The following is a 22768-nucleotide window of genomic DNA, read 5'->3' on the forward strand; positions in this document are numbered from 1 at the left end:
TATTTAACTGCAACTTGACTGAATCGGAAAATTTCACGTTGTATATTAAACGAAACAAAAAAAACGTCGCAAAAACGTTTTTGATTTTAGGTCAAAACGGCAACCGGCATCATAGCGTGCATAGTCAGTATATTACCCACTATCTATATATTAATACGCTAACAAAATTTCCATACAATCAATTGACAGGCTGTTTCGCATACTTAGCATACGTAAAATCATATAAAAGTTATATGAATCGATTCGTATTGATCAGCCGCAGTGCATAGGCCTATTTTTGTTAACATATATTACTCTATTTGTTTATAATTAATAGAAAAAGTTTTTTGTAAATTCGAACATTTCATACAAATATCGTAAGTCATTTTCGTGCACAAGCGCGCCACCTTTTGGAACAATTATCTAAGTTTTCTAATGCGGATTTCAAAGACCTAAGCCTTTATGCACAAGCGCGCCGTCTTTGGGAAGAATTGTCTAAGTTTTCTAATGTGAATTTCAAATTTTATGTATACTCGCTAAATTCGAAAGCACAAATCTTTCACCTACATACAAATATGGTTCGCCATTGCAGCCGCTTACCTATAATAGTCTCTACCAAAATCCTAAAAAATTGTATGGTTACCCATTGTTGCCGCTTACCTATAATAGTCTCTACCAAAATCCTAAAAAATTGTTCCAAAATAATTTGTAGCGTACCAAAAAATTTTAAATAGAATTAATTTTTGACCGTCCCATTTTTTGTGGCAAATTTCACTTAAACGTAAATACATAAGTCTTTATTTAACAGATTCTTTGTTTTTTATTTTAGTTGTTTTCAAAAAAACATGAAATCACAAATAATGAGTTAACTTTAGTTGAAACTAACTAATTTATTTATAACAATTAATGGCAAATTTGCCCGAAAAGTTTTTGCATTTGCAGATTTAATCCTCATTTTAGATAAAGTACATCTTATACTGAACGAAAAAAAAAGTTACAAAAATATAACATTAAATTTTTTATATTGCCTTTTATGCTAATTTATTTTAGTTCTTATTTTATTTTATTATATATTCTCTTATTTCAAATTGGTTTATTATTATTTAACTGCAACTTGACTGAATCGGAAAATTTCACGTTGTATATTAAACGAAACAAAAAAATGTCCCAAACACGTCTTTGATTTTAGGTCAAACCGGCAACCGGCATCATAGCGTGCATAGTCAGTATATTACCCACTATCTATATATTAATACGCTAACAAAATTTCCATACAATCAATTGATAGGCTGTTTCGCATACTTAGCACACGTAAAATCATATAAAAGTTATATGAATCGATTCGTATTGATTAACCGCAGTGCATAGGCCTATTTTTGTTCACAAATATTACTCTATTTGTTTATAATTAATAGAAAGTTTTTTGTAAATTCGAACAATTCATACAAATATCGTAATTAATTATCGTGCACAAGCGCGCCATCTTTGGGAACAATTATCTAAGTTTTCTAATGCGAATTTCAAAGACCTAAACCTTTATGCACAAGTGCGCCGTCTTTGGGAACAATTATCTAAGTGTTTAATGTGAATATCAAATTTTATGTATCCCCGCTAAATTCGAAGGCACAAATGTTTCACCTACATACAAATATGGTTTCCCATTGTTGCCACTTACCTATAATAGCCTTTACCAAAATCCTAAAAAATTGTTCCAAAATAATTTATAGCGTACCAAAAATCTTAAATAGAATTAATTTTTGACCGGCCCTTTTTTTGTGGCAAATTTTACCTACACGTAAATACATAAGTCTTTATTTAACAGATTCTTTGTTTTTTCTTTTAGTTGTTTTCAAAAAAACATGAAATCACAAATAATGAGTTAAGTTTTGTTGAAACTAACTAATTTATTTATAACAATTAATGACAAATTTGCTCGAAAATGTTGTTGCGTTGCCTTTTATGCTAATTACGAAACAAAAACACGTCCCAAAAACTTTTTTAATTTTAGGTCAGAGCGGCAACCGGCATCATAGCGGCCGTCTTGCATAGGCAGTATATTACCCACTATCTATATATTAATACGCTAACAAAATTTCCATACAATTAATTGACAAGCTGTTTCGCATACTTAGCATACGTAAAATCATATAAAGGTTATATGAATCGATTCGTATTGATCAGCCGCAGTGCATAGGCCTATTTTTGTTAACAAATATTACTCTATTTGTTTATAATTAATAGAAAAAGTTTTTTGTAAATTCGAACAATTCATACAAATATCGTAATTCATTCTCGTGCACAAGCGCGCCATCTTTAGGAATAATTATCTAAGTTTGCTAATGCGAATTTCAAAGACCTAAACCTTTATGCACAAGCGCGCCGTCTTTGGGAACAATTATCTAAGTGTTTAATGTGAATTTCAAATTTTATGTATCCCCGCTAAATTCAAAGGCACAAATGTTTCACCTGTATACAAATATGGTTTCCCATTGTTGCCGCTTACCTGTAATAGCCTCTACCAAAATCCTAAAAAATTGTTCCAAAATAATTTATAGCGTACCAAAAATCTTAAATAGAATTAATTTTTGACTGGCCCATTTTTTGTGGCAAATTTTACCTACACGTAAATACATAAGTCTTTATTTAACAGATTCTTTGTTTTTTATTTTAGTTGTTTTCAAAAAAACATGAAATCACAAATAATGAATTAACTTTTGTTGAAACTAATTTATTTATAACAATTAATGGCAAATTTGCTCGAAAATGTTGCTGCATTTGCAGATTTAATCCTCATTTTACGTCTTATACTGAAAAAAAAAAGAAAAAGTTACAAAAATATAACATTACATTTTTTATATTGCCTTTTATGCTAATTACGAAACAAAAAAACGTCCCAAAAACTTTTTTGATTTTAGCTCAGAGCGGCAACCGGCATCATAGCGGCCGTCTTGCATAAGCAGTATATTTCCCACTATCTATATATTAATACGCTAACCAAATTTCCATACAATTAATTGACAAGCTGTTTCGCATACTTAGCATACGTAAAATCATATAAAAGTTATATGAATCGATTCGTATTGATCAGCTGCAGTGCATAGGCCTATTTTTGTTAACAAATATTACTCTATTTGTTTATAATTAATAGAAAAAGTTTTTTGTAAATTCGAACAATTCATACAAATATCGAAATTAATTTTCGTGCACAAGCGCGCCATCTTTGGAAAAATTATCTAAGTGTTCTAATGCGAATTTCAAAGACCTAAACCTTTATGATTCCCTGCTAAATTCGAAAGCACAAATGTTTCACGTACATACAAATATGGTGCCCAATGTTGCCACTTACCTATAATAGCCTCTACCAAAATCCTAAAAAACTGTTCCAAAATAATTTGTAGCGTACCAAAAAACCTTAAATAGAATTAATTTTTGAACGTCCCATTTTTTGTGGCAAATTTTACTTACACGTAAATACATAAGTCTTTATTTAACAGATTATTTGTTTTTTATTTTAGTTGTTTTCAAGAAAACAAGAAATCACAAATAATGAGTTAACTTTTGTTGAAACTAACTAAATTCATTTATAACAATTAATGGCAAATTTGCCCGAAAATGTTTTTGCATTTGCAACTTTATTCCTCATTTTAAATAAAGTACGTCTTATACTGAACAAAAAACAAAAAATTTACAAAAATATAACATTAAATTTTTTATATTGTCTTTTATGCTAATTTATTTTATTTCTTATTTTACTTTATTATATATTCGTTTATTTCCACTTAGTTTATTATTATTTAAATGCAACTTAACTGAATCGGAAAATTTCACGTTGTATATTAAACGAAAAAAAAACGTCCCTTGATTTTAGGTGAAAACGGCAACCGGCATCATGGCGGCGTATTGCATAGGCAGTATTTTACCCACTATCTATATATTAATACGCTAACAAAATTTCCATAAAAGCAATTGATAGGCTGTTTCGCATACTTAGCATACGTAAAATCATATAAAAGTTATATGAATCGATTCGTATTGATCAGCCGCAGTACATAGGCCTATTTTTGTTAACAAATATTACTCTATTTGTTTATAATTAATAGAAAAAGTTTTTTGTAAATTCGAACAATTCATACAAATATCGAAATTAATTTTCGTGCACAAGCGCGCCATCTTTGGGAACAATTATCTAAGTGTTCTAATGCGAATTTCAAAGACCTAAACCTTTATGATTCCCTGCTAAATTCGAAAGCACAAATGTTTCACGTACATACAAATATGGTGCCCAATGTTGCCACTTGCTTATAATAGCCTCTACCAAAATCCTAAAATACTGTTCCAAAACAATTTGTAGCGTACCAAAAAACCTTAAATAGAATTAATTTTTGAACGGCCCATTTTTTGTGGCAAATTTTACTTACACGTAAATACATAAGTCTTTATTTAACAGATTATTTGTTTTTTATTTCAGTTGTTTTCAAGAAAATCACAAAGAGTTAACTTTTGTTGAAACTAACTAAATTCATTTATAACAATTAATGGCAAATTATAATTTTATTTAATTAATTATAAATACATATGTAATAGTAAAGCGCCGATTGCATACCTACTAGGTGGTGTGAAACAGGTTAAATTCCTTTAGCACATTTCTTCGTTCTTAACTAAAAATTCGTGTTTTTTGAATTATTACGCTATTGAAGTAAATGGGCGATATATGTATATGTAGTTTATATTGGTGATATAAGCCTACTGGGGAACCGAGCACCCAAAACTAACTTCGCTAGCGCGCCAACGGTATATCTCCCGGGTAGTGTATAAAAAGCAAATTTTCAATTCAAAATCAAGTAATTTCACCACAATTCTATGTAAATTTCATTTGATTTTACATATTTGCTATATTTTTTTTAAGGAGCTCTACTTATAATTACATTTGAAAAGTTTGTAGAAAATTTAAGAAAATACAATCAAAGATTATAACGTCTTAGGTCAAATTCAAAATTTTAATGATAACTTTAAGCAAGATAGATCAGTTTGCTATATTTCCACTCACTGCTCAACTATTAACGCATTATTGCACTACCCCAACACTGGATGCATAGAGTGAGTTGAAAAAAATACAAGTTGGTCGAATTTCGACAACGGGCGATACTAGTAATTATAAATAGGTGAAACGCTATAAAATATATGTCAATATAAATAAGTGATAAGCTTTGCAAATATATTGGAAATGTTTGTGTGTAAAGACGCCATGGTTGAAGGTGTCACCCTGTGTACCCCAAATTCAATTTTTCGATGGCTTCTTGCGACTTTTTCGCTACAAGCGTACAAAAAAATGAGGCCCTTAGTGTTTAAAATCGCGCTCTTAGGGTGTAAATATAAGCAACTGGTGCGTACAATTTTAGGCATATTGTGTCAAAAGTATTACACATTTTTTGCGTTAAAGTCAACAGGAGATTTTTAAAAATAAAGATGTGTAATATTACACATTTATAGTGGTTAAAGTGTTGCCTATCATTTTGGTAGTAAATTTACGATTTTCGCTTTAGAGTGTGGATTACTATTTTTAAACTATTCGCGAGAAATTAAGAAGCGGGACATTGAAATGCTAGCCCTTGGCCCTGGAAAAAAACACGAAATACACATAAACGAAACCTTCCTAAATGTTAGTTTTTTTTAAATAAGAAAGGTAAATTATTTATGGTAAATAATTCGGTGTTGGCCGTTGCCTCCCGTTTCCTATGGGCCCTACGCCGCCGCCGCTGACGAAGTGATCGGCGTAAGCCTCTACAACAGAGCCCCTTAAAGTTAAGATACTTTATTTGATAGTAGCTTTACACATAATAAATAGCGGGTTATATATCTAGTCCTAGATATAATATTAATTTGGTTCATTTGCAAAGAACTCATGTTAAAAACTGTTATTAACCAGACAATTTTTCTTCGATTTTAATGGTTTTCTTTAATTACAAAATCGATCGAACTAAATAGGAATTATTTTGCTTATATATTGTAAATGGACATACTATTTGGTGAAGTGGTGGTAAACTGAATAACGAAAACAAAATTATTTTTATCTTTGTTGGTGTGCATTGGCTCTTCTTGTAAAGCACACAAAATAAAATAAATAATATTGACACTTTTTTACTGCAATTCCAACATCAACTCCATTAACCAATATCAACTAATTTGTATAGGTTTTATGAGCAATTGCTTCTCCATGTTTGTTTATCACATTTACCAAAATAGATACATACGTGTACATATATTAGGGTGGTTCTTATAAATCCAATAAACGATTTTTCCCTGTCTCACCCCATCAAACTGTAACAGCAAGGTCATAACTATCACATATAAATTTGTGTCCCAATTGAATATGGTTAAGTGCCGAACAAGAGTCAAATATAAGGTTTTATATTTTAACTTGAATCCTTGTGCAACACGTCTTACCCGTTTCCTATCGGTACCAGAACCTTCGTGTGATATTTTTGACATCGGTATAACCATTTAAGGGGGAGTGGGGGGGGGGGGGGGGGACTGAAAATTTCATTTTTTTATTTATAAAGACTTCGCAAGTGTATATGCGTTGGACTGATACAAATAAATTTTTTTCTTCCAACAGGCCCAAAAGTTTATTTTTGGTGCAGAACATGAACTGCTCAAATATGAGCTTTTAATATTAATATCAAGCAATTATTTTATGCATCAAACTCCGATTTTTCGAAGGAATTAATTTATTGTTTGTCTTCAGTTAGAATATACTGCACTGTATGTTACATGCGATACCATTTCCGTTTCCACTTTCAATATTTTTCCTGTGGACAATTCGGACGTTGCGGCTCTTCATGGAAACTGCATTCTCCTTGATCTTTTCAATTAATTCGTTACAGTTCAATTGCACGATTTTGTAGTTCACCTTGATGATATAAAGTTGAGTGGCTTGTCTGGGACTGAAAGCCCTGGCAGCACGGATCAACAAATGCGTCCGTCAGTAAGTTACAACGGTAAGCCCAAAGCTACGTTGAACCAATGTTACAGTCATATATATTATGTGCTGGCATACGGTGCACAATGGAGAATCAGAGGTGTAAGAGAAATTTGCGGCTATTAGTAGATGTTGAAGGTTGTGGTACGCTTGCTCGTGAACTATATAATGCATTTAGGCGAGAAGAACTACGAGCTACAAAAGTATTAAAGAGATTGTGGGGCTTACGCACATTGAAAACTAACCCAGTATAAACGGCTCGGTGCAGTCATGCTTTGCATGAATCACATATTAAGAGAGTAAAGGTCATAAGTTCATATATGTTACTGCAACAGCGCAGTAGGTGCTGCCCCGACGGGGTTAAATTATAACCTTTGGTCAAGAAATAGCCCGGTTAATGCATTCAAAACAATATTGAAGTTCACAAGGCCTCCTATTTTCTGTTATCTGAAGAATTGTCATGTTTTAATAAAATTTTGTGTAGATAGCCTTGGAAACAAAGGGAGCTATATAAGACTTTACAATGAATACGATGCCTTAAATATGTATCGGGCTACTTCAATATGACTTAGAAACATATGGCGTGGTTGTAAACGATTTCGTCCACATTATCCAATCGTAAGCAATTTTGTGCAGTTCCTCTCTTGTAGAAATCTCCTCAAATTTTATTTGTCATCCGCCAAATGGTACTCTAAAAGTGTGCCAACATTTGCAACTACATCAAAAATAAGCTAAAGCAAAAATCTGAAATTTTTAAGTTATGCATGCTACCAGGCTCGCTAACCTAATACCTACGGGTCTGTATGGTCAATTAAATGTCAATTAACTCACCTAATAAAGTTTCCTGAACATTGTGATTTTTCGAGCTGATCGCTGTTTTGGTGATAGGGATTTTCCCCAATTTTCACGAAAATTGTCGAGAATATGATAAAAATTTTACACAATAGTTGTGGAAAAATTTACGGCCCAAAAACATGACAACATCAATTGAAGCGGCTCTGGGAGTGTTCGAGAGAAAAGTTCTTCGAAAGATTTACGGGCTCCTTCGCGTTGGCGACGGCGGGTACCGAAGAAGATTTAATGATGAGCTATACGAGATTTACGCAGACATCAACATAGTCTTGCGAATTTAAACACAGCAGCTACACAGGCTAGGCCATGTTACGCGAATGAAAGATAATGCTCCGTCTAAGAAAGTATTTTAATCGGATCCCGCCTACGGAAGCAGAGGAAGAGGGCGGCGACTCCCGGAAAACGATTTAAATTCCCTTGCTGTGACCAATTGGCATCAGTTAACCAAGCGAAAAAGCGACCATAATCGTTGAAACGGTTAATGCTAAGGACACACTGAGCTGCACTGCACTATGCGGCAAAATATTCTTCGCATTGATTCGTATGGAGCAATTCACACTTAGCGGCACCAGCACTGCGCGGCGCGGTCATGAGCGGCAATGTTTATCAAATAGACAAAGAATTGAAGCGCCGCTGCCGCTTCATGCCACTCTGCTCAGTGTGCGCGTTTAGCTTAAAGGCCAATTAAGTAATGGCGTTTTCTTTGCTTTTTGTCGCACTGTAGGTTTTTCTCAGCTCTCTCGTGAGTTTATATGTGCATTCACAAAACATTTTCCAATGGATAAGAAAGCGTGTCTCATTACCTACAAAGAGTCTTCTTGCATATCTACAGGTGACCCGGTTCAAAAGTTAGAATTTAAGATTGCAACATGAGGGTAAAATTTTTTCACGTAAAGAAAACACCATAAGTAAGTATAACTTTACTATGGCCATAACATGCGGTTTTATGATATGAATTGGGATATTTGTGAAATTTTTCTTTTTCGATCTTAGAAAAATTTTCTATTGCCTATTGCAAAGCCGCGAAGTACAATGAAAAGCTTATAGCAGCATTTGTTGTGAAGAGTGGGTCGAATATTGTCATATTTACTGGGTGCTTCATCGATGTCTCTGTTTAAGAGGACAAATCTCTGAAGATTGGTTACCAGGTCACGCTTTTTGTTCGGACAGAAATTTGACCGGGGCTTAAAACTTTACATCTTTCGGCTTATTTTGGGTAACATTTTCAATTTTTCCAAAGCTCTGTAGAAATAATATATATATAAGACTGGGTCGATTTATTAATCGATATCGCGCCATCGATTTTTCGATAGAATTTGGGCTCAGGAAAAAAAGGTCCACTACGCATACCCAAAAAAATAATTTTAGAGCCTGCGAAATTTCATCGATTTTTTCGATTTTTTTTGCATTTTTTTCATTTTCAAGGCTCGAAATCATTTTTCATGTATTTTTTTTTTGTGTCAAATGCAAAATTTGTAAATGCAGTTTTTTGAAACAAAATTTCTTTTATGGAGATTTAGAAGAATTTTGGTCGAAAAATCTACTTTTTCGCAGGCTCAAAAATTATTTTTTTGGGTATACGTAGTGGAACTTTTTTCCTGAGCCCAAATCCTATCGAAAAATCGATGGCGCGATATCGGTTAACTTTCGTCCATACAAATAGACCCAACCCAATATATATCTTTATATATAAAAATCACGTGTCACATTGTTTGTCCTCGATGGACTCCTAAACTACTGAACCGATTTTGAATTTGTTTTACACCCCGTGTGTAGTTTGATCTAACTTGAAATATAGTATAGGTTTTATCTCAGTTTATAGTGGCAATATTATTTTATTGCAAATTTTTTTATATGTTTACTAGCAGACCCGGCAGACATTGTTCTGCCCTAAATTTGGTCTACCTGCATACATTTTAAAAAGCTTTTTCCGTCTTAACTTTGCCCTCCCCCCTCTTCACTTTTTCTTAATCTGTTATTCACTCCTACCTCCGTTTTTTCGCTTCATCTATCTCTATTTTCGTCTTACTTTATCTCTTTCTCAGTCTCCTTCTCCTTCCCCCTTTTCTCTTATCCCAAGTTCTTCTCATTCTTCTTCATCCCTTATCGCCAGTCCAAGAGGGTGGTATATATTTTGTTCCAGTCTCATTCTGCGTCCCAGTCCCACTACGAGTCTCAGTCCCAGTCCGTCTCTGGTCTACTTCCCGGACAAAAAGGATCGTAAATACTAATATAGGCAAATTTATATCCCAAATTTCAGGCAAATCGAATAGTACGTATGTAAATAGGTATGTGGGTATTATTAATTCATATCTCTATTTCGGCCTCGCATGCATATTTATCAGTATTGCCAGGCTGATGCGACTAAATCGACTATCGCAATGAAAATTACTTTAAAGCTCTCAGCAACATCGTTCATTTGATATCCATATTACATATACATTCTAGGGGTATACGGGTCCGCGTTTTGGCCTATATCTCGAGACCATAGTCACCAAAAGGTATGAAAACTACCCTGTAATAAAGCACACATCAACAGCTTTAATTTGATACCCATACTGTAAAAACACATCCTAGTGTTACCCTGATCCACGTTTTGGCCTATATCTCGAGACCTTAGTCACCAAGAGGTATGAAAACTATCCTGTACTAAAGCACTCATCAACACCTTCAATTTGATGCTCATAATGTACAAACACATCCTAGTGTTACCCTGATCCACGTTTTGGCATATATCTCGAGACCCTAGTCACAAATAGGTATGAAACTTACCCTGTACTAAAGCACTCATCAACAGCTTCCATTTGTTATCCAATTGTATAAACACATTCTAGGGGTACACGGGCCCACGTTTTGACCTATGTATATCTCGAGACCCTAGTCACCAATAGGTATGAAAACTACCCTGTACTAAAGCACTCATCAACAGCTTCAATTTGATGCTCATAATGTAAAAACACATCCTAGTGTTACCCTGATCCACGTTTTGGCATATATCTCGAGACCCTAGTCACAAATAGGTATGAAACTTACCCTGTACTAAAGCACTCATCAATAACTTTCATTTGTAATCCATATTGGATAAACACATAATAGGGGTACACGGGCCCACGTTTTGGCATATATCTCGAGACCCTAGCCACCAATAGGTATGAAACTTACCCTGTACTAAAGCACTCATCAACAGCTTTCATTTGTTATCCATATTGTATAAACACATTCTAGGGGTACACGGGCCCACGTTATGGCCTATATCTCGAGACCCTAGTCACCCAGGGGTATTCAAATTACCATCTACTAAAGCACTCATCAACCGCTTTCATTTGTTATCCATATTTTATAACCACATTCTAGGGGTACCCGGGTCCACGTTTTGGCCTATATCTCGAGACCCTAGTCACCACTAGGTATGAAAACTACCCTTTACTAAAGCACTTATCAACAGCTTTCATTTTGTTATCCATATTGTGTAAACACTGTCTAGGGGTACCCAGGTCCACGTTTTGGCCTATATCTCGAGACCCTAGTCACCCAGGTGTACGAAAAATTTCCCGTATCAAAGTACTCATAAGCAGCTTCCATTTGATAGCCATATTGTACAAACACATACCAGGATTACCTTAGCACAAAAAATATATTGAAGAATACAATTTCCTTAGTGCACAAATATTAGCATATACATGCAAAAATACCAGAAAATAAAACTTTTGTTTAAGAATTTTAAGGAAATGTATATTTTTAACGAAAGGGTATTTCTCAAGAGATGTTTGCATTATTAACCATTTATGTTGCATTAACTTGGCAACAACGCATAAATATGTATGCACATACATATGTCAAGCTAATATGATATGATATGATACATATAAATGTACTCCCGAAGTTAAATAACGCAGCGAATGCTATGTGTCGCCTCACTCAAAAGCAATTTGTGCGCACAGGTGACACCGAGCAACCACACACAATTTGGCTGATATAAGAAAGGAATCAAGTAGAAGGTAAATATTTCAAAGTTTTACTGAAAAGTAGAATTTTTTAAATCCATCCATCCGTTTATGAAATATAGCTGTGTAAACAAAATTTTTATGATTTTTTACTACATTTTGGCAATTTTCCACGCCCCTATAAAATATACCTTCAAATTATATTAACTGTACCATCTCACGTAGCTAAGCTTTCAGACGCAAAAAACCGTTTTAAAATCGGAGCATTCTGTGTGAAGTTATGTGCGCACATGGTATTTAGCGACTTTATTTTATAACATTTACTAGCAGACCCGTCAGACGTTGTTCGGCCCTAAATTTGATCTATCAGCATACATTTTAATAAGCTTTTCCGTCTAACTCTGCCCTCGCCCCTGTACACTTTTTCTTAATCTTTGTATTCACTCCCCCTCCGTATTTTTCGCTTCATCTATCTCCATTTTCGTCTCATTCTATCTCTTTCTCAGTCTCCTTCTTCTTCTCTTTTTTCTCTTCTCTCAAGTTTTTCTCATTCTTCTTCATATCTTATTGTCAGTCCCAGAGGGTGGTATGTATTTTCTTCCAGTCCCATTCCGAGTCTCAGTCTCAGTCCCAGTCCTAGTCCTAATCCCAGTCACAGTCCGTCTCTGGTCTACCTCCTGGAAAAAAGCATCGTAAATATTAATATAGGCAAATTTATATACCAAATTTCAGGCAAATCGAATAGGACGTATGTAAATAGGTATGTGGGTATTATTAATTCATGTCTTTATTTCGGCTTCGCATGCATATTTATCAGTTTTGCCAGGTTCATGCGACTAAATCGAATATCACAATGAAAATTACTTTAAAGCTCTCAGAAACAGCTTTCATTTGATATCCATAATACACACTCATTCTAGGGGTATCCGGGTCAATGAACTGGCCTATATCTCGAGACCCTAGTCACCCAGCAGTGTAAGACTTAATCTGTACTAAAGCACACATCAACAGCTTCAATTTGATACCCATAATGTAAAAACACAGTCTAGGTGTATCCGGGTCCACGTTTTGGCATATATTTCGAGACCCTAGTCACCCAGCGGCATAAAACTTTATCTGTACTAAAGTACACATCAACAGCTTCAATTTGGTATCCATAATGTAAAAACACATCCTAGTGTTACCCTGATCCACGTTTTGGCCTATATCTCGAGACCCTATTCACCAGTTGGTATTACTAAAGCACTTATCAACAGCTTCAATTTGATACCCATTATGTAAAAACACTATCTAACCGTTCACGGGCCCACGTTTTGGCCTATATCTCGAGAACCTAGTCACCCAGGGGTATGAAAATTACCCTCTACTAAAGCACTCATCAACAGCTTTCATTTGTTATCCATATTGTATAAACACATTCTAGGGGTACCCGGGTCACGTTTTGGGCTATATCTCGAGACCCTAGCCTCCCATTTATATGAAAATTATCCTGTACTATAGCACTCATCAACAGCTTTCGTTTGATATCCATCTTGTATAAACACATTTTAGGGGTACCCGGGTCCACGTTTTGGGCTATATCTCGAGACCCTAGCCTCCCAGTTGTATGAAAATTTTCCTGTACTATAGCACTCGTCAACAGCTTTCGTTTGATATCCATCTTGTATAAACACATTCTAGGGGTAGCCGGTTCCACGTTTTGGGCTATATCTCGAGACCCTAGTCACCCAGGGGTATGAAAATTACCCCCTTCTAAAGCACTCATCAACAGCTTTCATTTGATATCCATATTGTATAAACACATTCTAGGTGTACCCGGGTCACGTTTTGGGCTATATCTCGAGACCCTAGCCTCCAGTTATATGAAAATTATCCTGTACTATAGCACTCATCAACAGCTTTCGTTTGATATCCATCTTGTATAAACACATTCTAGGGGTACCCGGTTCCACGTTTTGGGCTATATCTCGAGACCCTAGTCACCCAGGGGTATGAAAATTACCCCCTTCTAAAGCACTCACCAACAGCTTTCATTTGATATCCATATTGTATAAACACATTCTAGGGGTACTCGGGTCACGTTTTGGGCTATATCTCGAGACCCTAGCCTCCCAGTTATATGAAAATTATCCTGTACTATAGCACTCATCAACAGCTTTCGTTTGATATCCATCTTGTATAAACACATTTTAGGGGTACCCGGTCCACGTTTTGGGCTATATCTCGAGACCCTAGCCTCCCAGTTGTATTAAAATTATCCTGTACTATAGCACTCATCAACAGCTTTCATTTCATATCCATCTTGTATAAACACATTCTAGGGGTACCCGGGTCCACGTTTTGGGCTATATCTCGAGACCCTAGCCTCTCAGCGGTATTTATTGATATAGATATTGGCAGATTCTCAGACCTACTAAATATGCTCATAAAATTTCATGAGAATCGGTCAAGCCGTTTCGGAGGAGTACGGAAGCGAACATTGTGACACGAAAATTTTATATATAGATACGTAATAATAAAATGTTACGTATACGCACCGGCACTCATATTTTCAGGTGGTGCGGATATACTTCCGTGTAATTGGTTGGTGTTTAATTAAACAACGTGCTTATCAATAAAAAATATTATAGCGAATGATATCAAGTACATCACCAGGCCCGTCGAGAGGGGGGATTACCCCCGGACCCCGGGTTTCTGAGAGGGCCCGCGATTTAGAAGTACTAAGACATTTTTTTTAATTCAGGAGAGTCTTTAGTTGTTCCATGTGCAGTTTTTAAGCCGAATTTCAAAAGCAACGAATATCTGCATTTCGCTTTAATATTATCGAGCCATAACCGCAGAAAGGGCTTAACCGACATAAACAAAATCGTTCAGTAGACGCATGTATTAATATTGCGATTACTTTAGATAGTAACGTGAAAGTTGGTTTGTATATAACACTATATAATTGACGTATACTGATGTGGGATTTTTTTTGCATTTCTTTAATAATAATGGCGCATTTGTCGCTGACGCCCTTTTTGCTTTCCAAAAAAAGACTCCATTACTTGAAGGTGTCGGTTAAGCCAAAGTTAAAATTTAAAAAAATACACATTTGAAAACATTAAAAACAGTGGTTGCTGATGCAGATCAATGTTTTTATTTAAATTTAAAGATGCAGACTGATTAACAAATATTTTAAATTTACAATTAAACTAAGTATTTTTAAATAAAAACTATATAACTAAGGTACAATCTATTCATTTCACATTGCCGTCTTCTACATCAGTATCTGGTAATGTATATGTGATAAAAGAATTGTGTTTTAAGTTGAGGTACCCTATGTGGAAAATTTCGGGAATTATTTTTATCACAAAGTGATTTTAAATCAGAATAATTTAACGATGAAATTCTCTGCAAGCTCCTGTATAAACTGAAGTAGAAGGTCCCTTCTTGCGTAGAAGTATTTTGGGTAGTGGTTTCGGAATCCTCCTACCTCGTTTCCCAACACAAGTATATTCTTCAATTATTTCCTCTGAAGGATCGGTGTCGCTGTATGGAACTAGTGCAACTTTATTTGAAATCTACAACAATAGTTTGGCTATATTCATTATAATCCTTATTAAGAAAAATCTTAATATAAAAAATAATCACCTATGTTTGCAAGAAGTCCATATTTAAATTAAAAACACGAAAAAACGAAACATGCACACCAAAATGTAAAAACTTTGTATTAAAATGACAAAATTTTCTCGGATGAAAGGCTTAACCTACACATTGTGAGCACAAAAAAATACAAACAAAGTGTTTTGTGCACTTGACAAAATTGCCCTATCTATAACTTGGTATCGGTATTTCGTAGGTCTTTGATTTTTTTGGAGCTGGTGCATATGGTAATGGCCTTTCGATTTCCATCAAAAACAAAACATCAAAAATAATGTCGGTTAAGCCTTTTGTGCGGTTATGGCTCGTTATAGTGAAGTGTGAAAAATAAAAATCTATATATATAAAAGGAAACGCTAAAATGTGTGTTAGTTGGTCGCCGGTGTTTGAAGACATGCGTCGGTCGATTTTGTTCAACCGTGGACCCGGGTACCCCTAGAATACGTTTATAGAATATGGATAACAAATGAAAGCTGTTGATGAGTGCTTTAGTACAGAGTAATATATTATACCGCTAGGTGACTAGGGTCTCGAGATATAGGCCAAAACGTGGACACGGATACCCAGGGCCGTAGAGAGAAAATCCGGGTCCGGGACTAATCAATTTACGGGCCCCTATAAAAAATCCACTAATACATTTGATTAACTTAAATTAATGACGTCTCATTCATTAATAATTATTGATGGATTACATCAAAAAAAATTGTTGCCACATCAACTAAATGATTTTTTGGACTAATACAATTAACAAAGAATATTTACTATTTATACTATTTTATTGTAACGTAGAAATAAAATTCTCTTTTAACAGCCACATATTGTTTCAATTAATCTTTTCTAGTTATTTGGTAACATTTTAATACATTTCTGATAAATTTAATGATGATTATATATTTTAATTTCAATATAGAAACTTCGGTTATCAAAGAGTGGCTTTACTTGCCAAATTTTTATAATAATATCAAAATTTAACTGTCTTGCCAAAACAGATTCAACACAAATCGTAGCAAGTCCTGAAACTCGCTGTTGAGATGAACACGATCTATGAAAGTTTTTGATTCTTGAAAGGGCGCAGAAGGAACGTTCTGCACTAGCAACAGTGACAGGTATAGTGCAAAAGATACGTAAAGCAACACAAATGTGGGGAAAATTGTATACAAATTTTGAACTTATGTAGATGGCATTTAGCAAGTCCAATGGCGACAGACCTTTATAAAAAATTTGCTTCGTAAATGTGTTTCAAGTGAATTATTTCACATTCTAAGCTTTGAGAAATGCCCGACTTGTATTTTTCGACAAATTTTCCTGTGCTCGCCCGAACCGTAGTTTCATCCATGTCTTCAAATTGCCCCAAAGAGGAAAACGTTTTGTTTAAATTTCTCATAGCTGCAAATCGTTCAGTAATGCCAGTGATTACCGAATCGACGATCACCAAGAATGTGTTGTTTTTAAAATCAGACTCTGGATCATCCGTAATCATCTCTTTTCCATTATCTTCAAAACGTCTTTTGGGTTTTCTTTTTCGCATGTCTGGAAACTTGGGAAAGATGTTGAATAAACTGTTTTCATTCGTTTAAAATTGTTTCCCATTGGTTCCTGATCAACTTCAAATCAGCTAGTAAGGCACATAGATGTCGGACCTCAACATCTATGGTGGCGTCTCTAGCTTGGAGGACCACGTTTCTTTCATTAATGGTAGTCAGTATTTTGAACCAAATTGAGGACAGCAAGATACATTCGAAATTGTTGATGTACTTGAGAATGCCGGTAACATCGCCGTATCGTTGCGGAGTCAAATTTGGCTTTTGGCTGAAAGACTATGAAGAGAGCTCGGTACATTTTTTTTGGGGATGTCCCATCGTTGTGGAGTGCTGCTGAAAGTAGTAAAACATTTTTGTACAACCCCGAAGAAAGTAATTGCAGCCGTACAACATTCTGCAGCATCAAGACCACATAAATTCCGACTGTGCGTTGCACAAGGCGAGTAATCAGCATTCGAGTAATTGAATTGTAAAATTTGTTGCTTTTGAATTGAAACGGAGTTAGCGAAAAATGAACGTAGTCAACGTGACTAGCATCAGGCATATCATCAACGATATAACAAAATACTTGGCTTTCTTGCCTTGATCTAATATAGTTTCCCTCACGTGCTTTGCATAAATTTCTATAAACTCGTTCTGAATGTCTGGGGAAAGATGGAAAGGTAAACGTTTGTGCTGCTGTTGTGAAATCCTAACTTTCTCGAAATGATCTCTAAGGATCGGATCATAATGGCTTATGAGATTCCCAAAAAATGTCCATCGTTTCGTTCACCAAGATATATACTTTCGCCTTGAAAGCTAGACAGCTTTCACCAAAAATAAAATAGTGTCCAAAATTCTATATAAAATTTCTTCCCACTGTTGAGTTTCAGTGATTAGCTGTTCATTGATAGGTGTATCAATTGTAGCCTCGTTTTGAATTGGATTTTGTAAAGATCGCCATTGAATATAATTTTGAGTATTTTCGTGTGATGGCCGTTTATCGTATAGCTTCTTCGATTCCTGGAATATCGAATATCCGCACAAAAAATTGAAGGTCGATTTAAAGTATTGGTGCTTAACAGACGACATGGTAGGCAATAAAAAGCATTGCTACTGGCACTCCACACTAACCAGTCACGCTCCACTTTCTCTCCATTTGGCAAGAGTCTGTTTAACAACGAGGTAGGAAATGCCTCGTCATGACAATCACGTGGAAAAATAATAGGGCATTTTTGATGACTTCGTCGAGTTATTTCGTTGACTTCTTCAGATCGCAAAAACTCATTATTCACGGTACCGATATCGAAGTCGTTTAAATAATCTGAACTTTGATACAGAGTTGGTGGTATTGTTGGAAGACTTTTTGAAGATGAACGTTCATCAGTTTCACCACGAAAACTTTACGATGTCGGATTCATGTAAACATACATTTTTGTTTGATATTTTTATTGTAAACTCAGGCCCAGGCAAAAAATCATTATCAATATTCGTTGCTTTTGAAATTCGGCTTAAAATTTGCACATGGAACAACTAAATACTCTCCTGAATTAAAAAAAATGTCTTAGTACCTCTAAATCGCGGGCCCCCTGAGAAACACATTTTTGTTTGATGTTTTTATTGTCTCCTCAGGCCCACACAAAAAATAATTATCAATATTCGTTGCTTTTGAAATTCGGCTTAAAATTTGCCCACGGAACAACTAAAGACTCTCCTGAATTAAAAAGAATGTCTTAGTACCTCTAAATCGCGGGCTCCCGGAGAAACACATTGTTGTTTGATGTTTTTAATGTCTCCTCAGGCCCATACAAAAAATCATTATCATTATTCGTTGCTTTTGAAATTCGGCTTAAAATTTGCACATGGAACAACTAAAGATTCTCCTGAATTAAAAAAAAATGTCTTAGTACCTCTAAATCGCGGGCCCCCTGAGAAACACATTTTTGTTTGATGTTTTTATTATCTCCCCAGGCCCAGGCAAAAAATCATTATCAATATTCGTTGCTTTTGAAATTCGGCTTAAAATTTGCACATGAAGCAACTAAAGACTCTCCTGAATTAAAAAAAAAATGTCTTAGTACCTCTAAATCTCGGGCCCCCTGAGAAACCCCGGGCCCGGGGAATACCCCCATTCCACCACCCCCTCTCGTCGGGCCTGCGGATACCCCTAGAATGTGTGGGTAATATGGATATCAAATGAAAGCTGTTGCTGAGAGCTCTAAAGTAATTTTCATTGTGATATTCGATTTAGTCGCATCAACCGGGCAAAACTGATAAATATGCATGCGAAGCCGAAATAGAGACATGAATTAATAATACCCACATACCTATTTACATATGTCCTATTCGATTTACTTGAAACTTGGTATATAAATTTGCCTATATTAGTATTTACGATCCTTTTTTCCGAGAAGTAGACCAGAGACGGACTGGGACTGGGATTAGGACTAGGACTGGGACTGAGACTCGGAGTGGGACTGAGACTGGAACAAAAGAGATGTACTAAGAGATAGATAGGATGAGACGAAGATGGAGATAGATAAAGCGAAAATACGGAGGGAGGAGTGAATAAAAGGATTAGGAAAAAGTGAAGAGGGCGTGGGCAGAGTTAGACGGAAAAGGCTTTTTAAAATGTATGCAGATAGAACAAATTTAGGGCAGAACAATGTCTGCCGGGTCTGCTAGAATATAAAAATCACGTGTCACATTGTTTGTCCGCGATGGACTCGTAAATTACTGAGCCGATTTTGAACTTGTTTTGCTCCCCGTGTGTCGTTTGATCTAACTTGAAATATAGGATAGGTTTCATCTCAGTTTGTAGTCGCAATATTATTTTATAGCAAATTTTTTTTATATGTTAATACGTAATAATAAAATGTTACGTACACGCACCGGCAATCATATTTTCAGGAGGTGCGGATATACTTCCGTGTAATTGGTTGGTGTTTAATTAAACATCGTGCTTATCAATAAAAGATATTATAGTGAATGAGTATAGCACAAGTATATCAAGTATAGCACATCACCAGGCCCGTCGAGAGGGGGGGGATTACCCCTGGCCTCCGGGTTTCTGAGGAGGCCCGCGATTTTTAGAAGTACTAAGACATTTTTTTTTAATTCAGAAGAGTCTTTAGTTGTTTCATGTGCAATTTTTAAGCCGAATTTCAAAAGCAACGAATATCTGCATTTCGTTTTAATATTATAGTGAAGTGTGAAAAATAAAAATCTATATATAAAAGGAAATGCTAAAATGTGTGTTAGTTGGTAGCCGGTGTTTGAAGAGATGCGTCGGTCGATTTTGTTCAAACGTTCTTTTTTGAAAAGAAAAGATAGATAACAAATTTCATCACTAAATCTTCAGCGTCCTCGCAGTCGATGCAAAGCTTTTTTTAAAATATTGATAATTAAATAGGAATTTTAAATCATTGGGAAATTTACCTTTCGAAATATGAAACAAATTTAAAATCTTGTTTTATCTTTTAATTTGAGGTATTAATGATTATTTTTGAGTTTATGAGTTGATATGTTCGCATCAAAATTTCTTTTGCTATGAACGGCAATATATTCTGTAAGAATTTGTGAATTCAAAAACTTTACTTTAAATAAAAAAATAAAATAAAAAAGGCCAAATAGCGAAATCTGATTTTGTTCAACAAATAAACATAACCAAAATTAGCCGGTCTTTGCTTTTTCGCCAGAAATATTTAATATATATACGAAATGTATTAGTCTGACATTAATTAACGCTTTACATGTTAATGGGAGATTAAATTAGGTGCGATTGTACCGTAAAGAGCGTTGTTTTGTGCAGCCGAAACGGTGGTGGTTTAAAGGGGGCATGCATCATTAATTGCCAGGTATATACATACAATGTACCTTTGTATGTATTTAATATAAATAAATACCTGTGCTAGCGCCAAGTTCAAGGAAAAGTTAATAAACGTGCTTATGATATATGTATGTATATTATTTCAAGCGCACATCGCAATTTCACCAGTTTATTCAGTTAAGGCTTGAATAAATATGTATGCGCTTTTGTGCTTTCGAAAATTTATTTCGAGGTTATTCTGATGTTTTTCCAACTTCTTATAACATTTTTAGGATTGGTAGTGCCGATACATTGGAAATAATCGCCTCTAAGTCTACTGGTAGTGAGCCGTCAACTCCTGAGGACAATATAAATGTTGTAGTCAGAGTCCGACCTCTCAATGAAAAGGAGAAACGGGACAGGCGGGGCATGATTCTGCAGTTTCCCGGAAATGGGCAAATCATTGTAAGTTGGCATAAATAATCACACTATTAGACATAAAAATTCTTAATTAATGTGCTGTATGCTTATATTAATTTAGATTGAAAGTAGTGAAGGAAACAATAAGAGATCACGAAATCAGGAAAATGTACACGTATTTACTTATAATGTTGTATTCGAGCCGGGAGCCACACAAGAAGATATCTTGGATTATTCCGGTATCAAGCGTATAATTGAAATGGCTATAGAAGGATTTAGTTGCACTGCGTTTTGCTATGGTCAGACTGGCTCTGGAAAAACTCATACACTAACGGGTCCACCAGATCTGGTAAGCCTACCTATACGTTCATATATGTGAAAGAATGAAATTCATATAAAATGCATTATATTTAGACCCCGCCATTTCTATTACAATGTCTTACTCTTATCCTCGTTCTCTTGCCAGAAGCATGAATGTGCATTTTCGTTCGATTTTAAGAGTTTACTTCATTAACCATTAGACTACTTTGTGTGGTCTTTATCTCAGCAATTATTTGAAATAGTCATCCAATATTTGTGCTAGAAAGGGGCAGACGGGATTGGGATACATCGTTCCTCAATGAACATCATCGATGCTTTTGCAAAATTTACCATTGCACCAGCCCTTACGTTTCAATAGATCATGAGAAAAATATTTTTTAGTATTTTCTTGACTACAATGCGTTAGCTTTTTTCTTCGAGGCCTTTTCAAAAATAAGCCAAGGAACGAACCGTTTACTGGGAATATCGTGACCTCTGAAAATAATTGGCTACATACTTAACAACAAGAAAATTAATTTAACTGATGTTTTCTATGACGTAAAACCATGGACTAATGACATCGAGATGACATCGAATTATCGTTCATAGTTGTCGATGTTTTCGACATCGATATTTTACTATTGAAAAACATCTCTAACTGAGAAAGAAAGTCGGAGTGAGTGACAGTAGGAATAGGATTTAGAATGGGAGTGGAACCGGGCGCAAGAGCTGGACTGCGCGTGGAAATGAAATGTTGAGAGGGAGAAGTAGAGTGAGCTATATTTGGGGAAATCGACATTTTGACCATTTCGGACCATCCTCGGGTTCTATATACTGAAGTGACCAGGTGTTTTAGCCAGGACCAATAGCTGTTGTTTCAACATAACGCGGCTCAAGCTCTCGCGAATCGTTCAAAAAACTTAATCCAAGGAGTAGCTCCTTGCGAAGGGACGGTCCTTCATTCGCTTACTCCACGGAGGCTTCGAATCTAACCCCGGTCCTAGTTATGTTTCTCGTGGCACAGTATTAACTATTACCATTAATGCTAACCTATTGTTGATAATACCAAAGGGCACATCCAGCTTTTTTGGCTGATTTTAAAAGGTACAATTTCAGAAGTTTGAACAGTAGCAAGTCCGACCACCAGTCGCTACCACCCCTATTGGCCCTCGCACAGTATGCCAGCACAGAACCTATAGGACAGCGACATCGAATTCATACCTTCGTCAACATCACTTCCCTAGAAGCTCTAAGGTGTAGCTATGAATGCTTTCCGACGAATGTTTTTGTCGCTCCATGCTGCCAAGCTACATAGCCCACAAGA

At 35.4% G+C, this 22768-nt stretch overlaps 1 protein-coding gene across 3 annotated transcripts in view; it reads left to right on the top strand.

Annotated features, from left to right (window-relative positions):
• Positions 1-22768, top strand: part of Klp54D (Kinesin-like protein at 54D) — a 147199-nt gene that overhangs the window by 15699 nt on the left and 108732 nt on the right. For all 3 annotated transcript variants that reach the window (XM_067772829.1, XM_067772828.1, XM_067772825.1), the window contains 2 exons: positions 21018-21189; positions 21266-21493. In XM_067772829.1, the coding sequence (XP_067628930.1) occupies positions 21018-21189; positions 21266-21493 (400 nt within the window). The remainder of the gene's footprint in view (positions 1-21017; positions 21190-21265; positions 21494-22768) is intronic.

Source organism: Eurosta solidaginis, chromosome 3 (assembly GCF_040869045.1).
Source record: "Eurosta solidaginis isolate ZX-2024a chromosome 3, ASM4086904v1, whole genome shotgun sequence".
NCBI classification, from domain to species: Eukaryota; Metazoa; Arthropoda; class Insecta; order Diptera; family Tephritidae; genus Eurosta; species Eurosta solidaginis.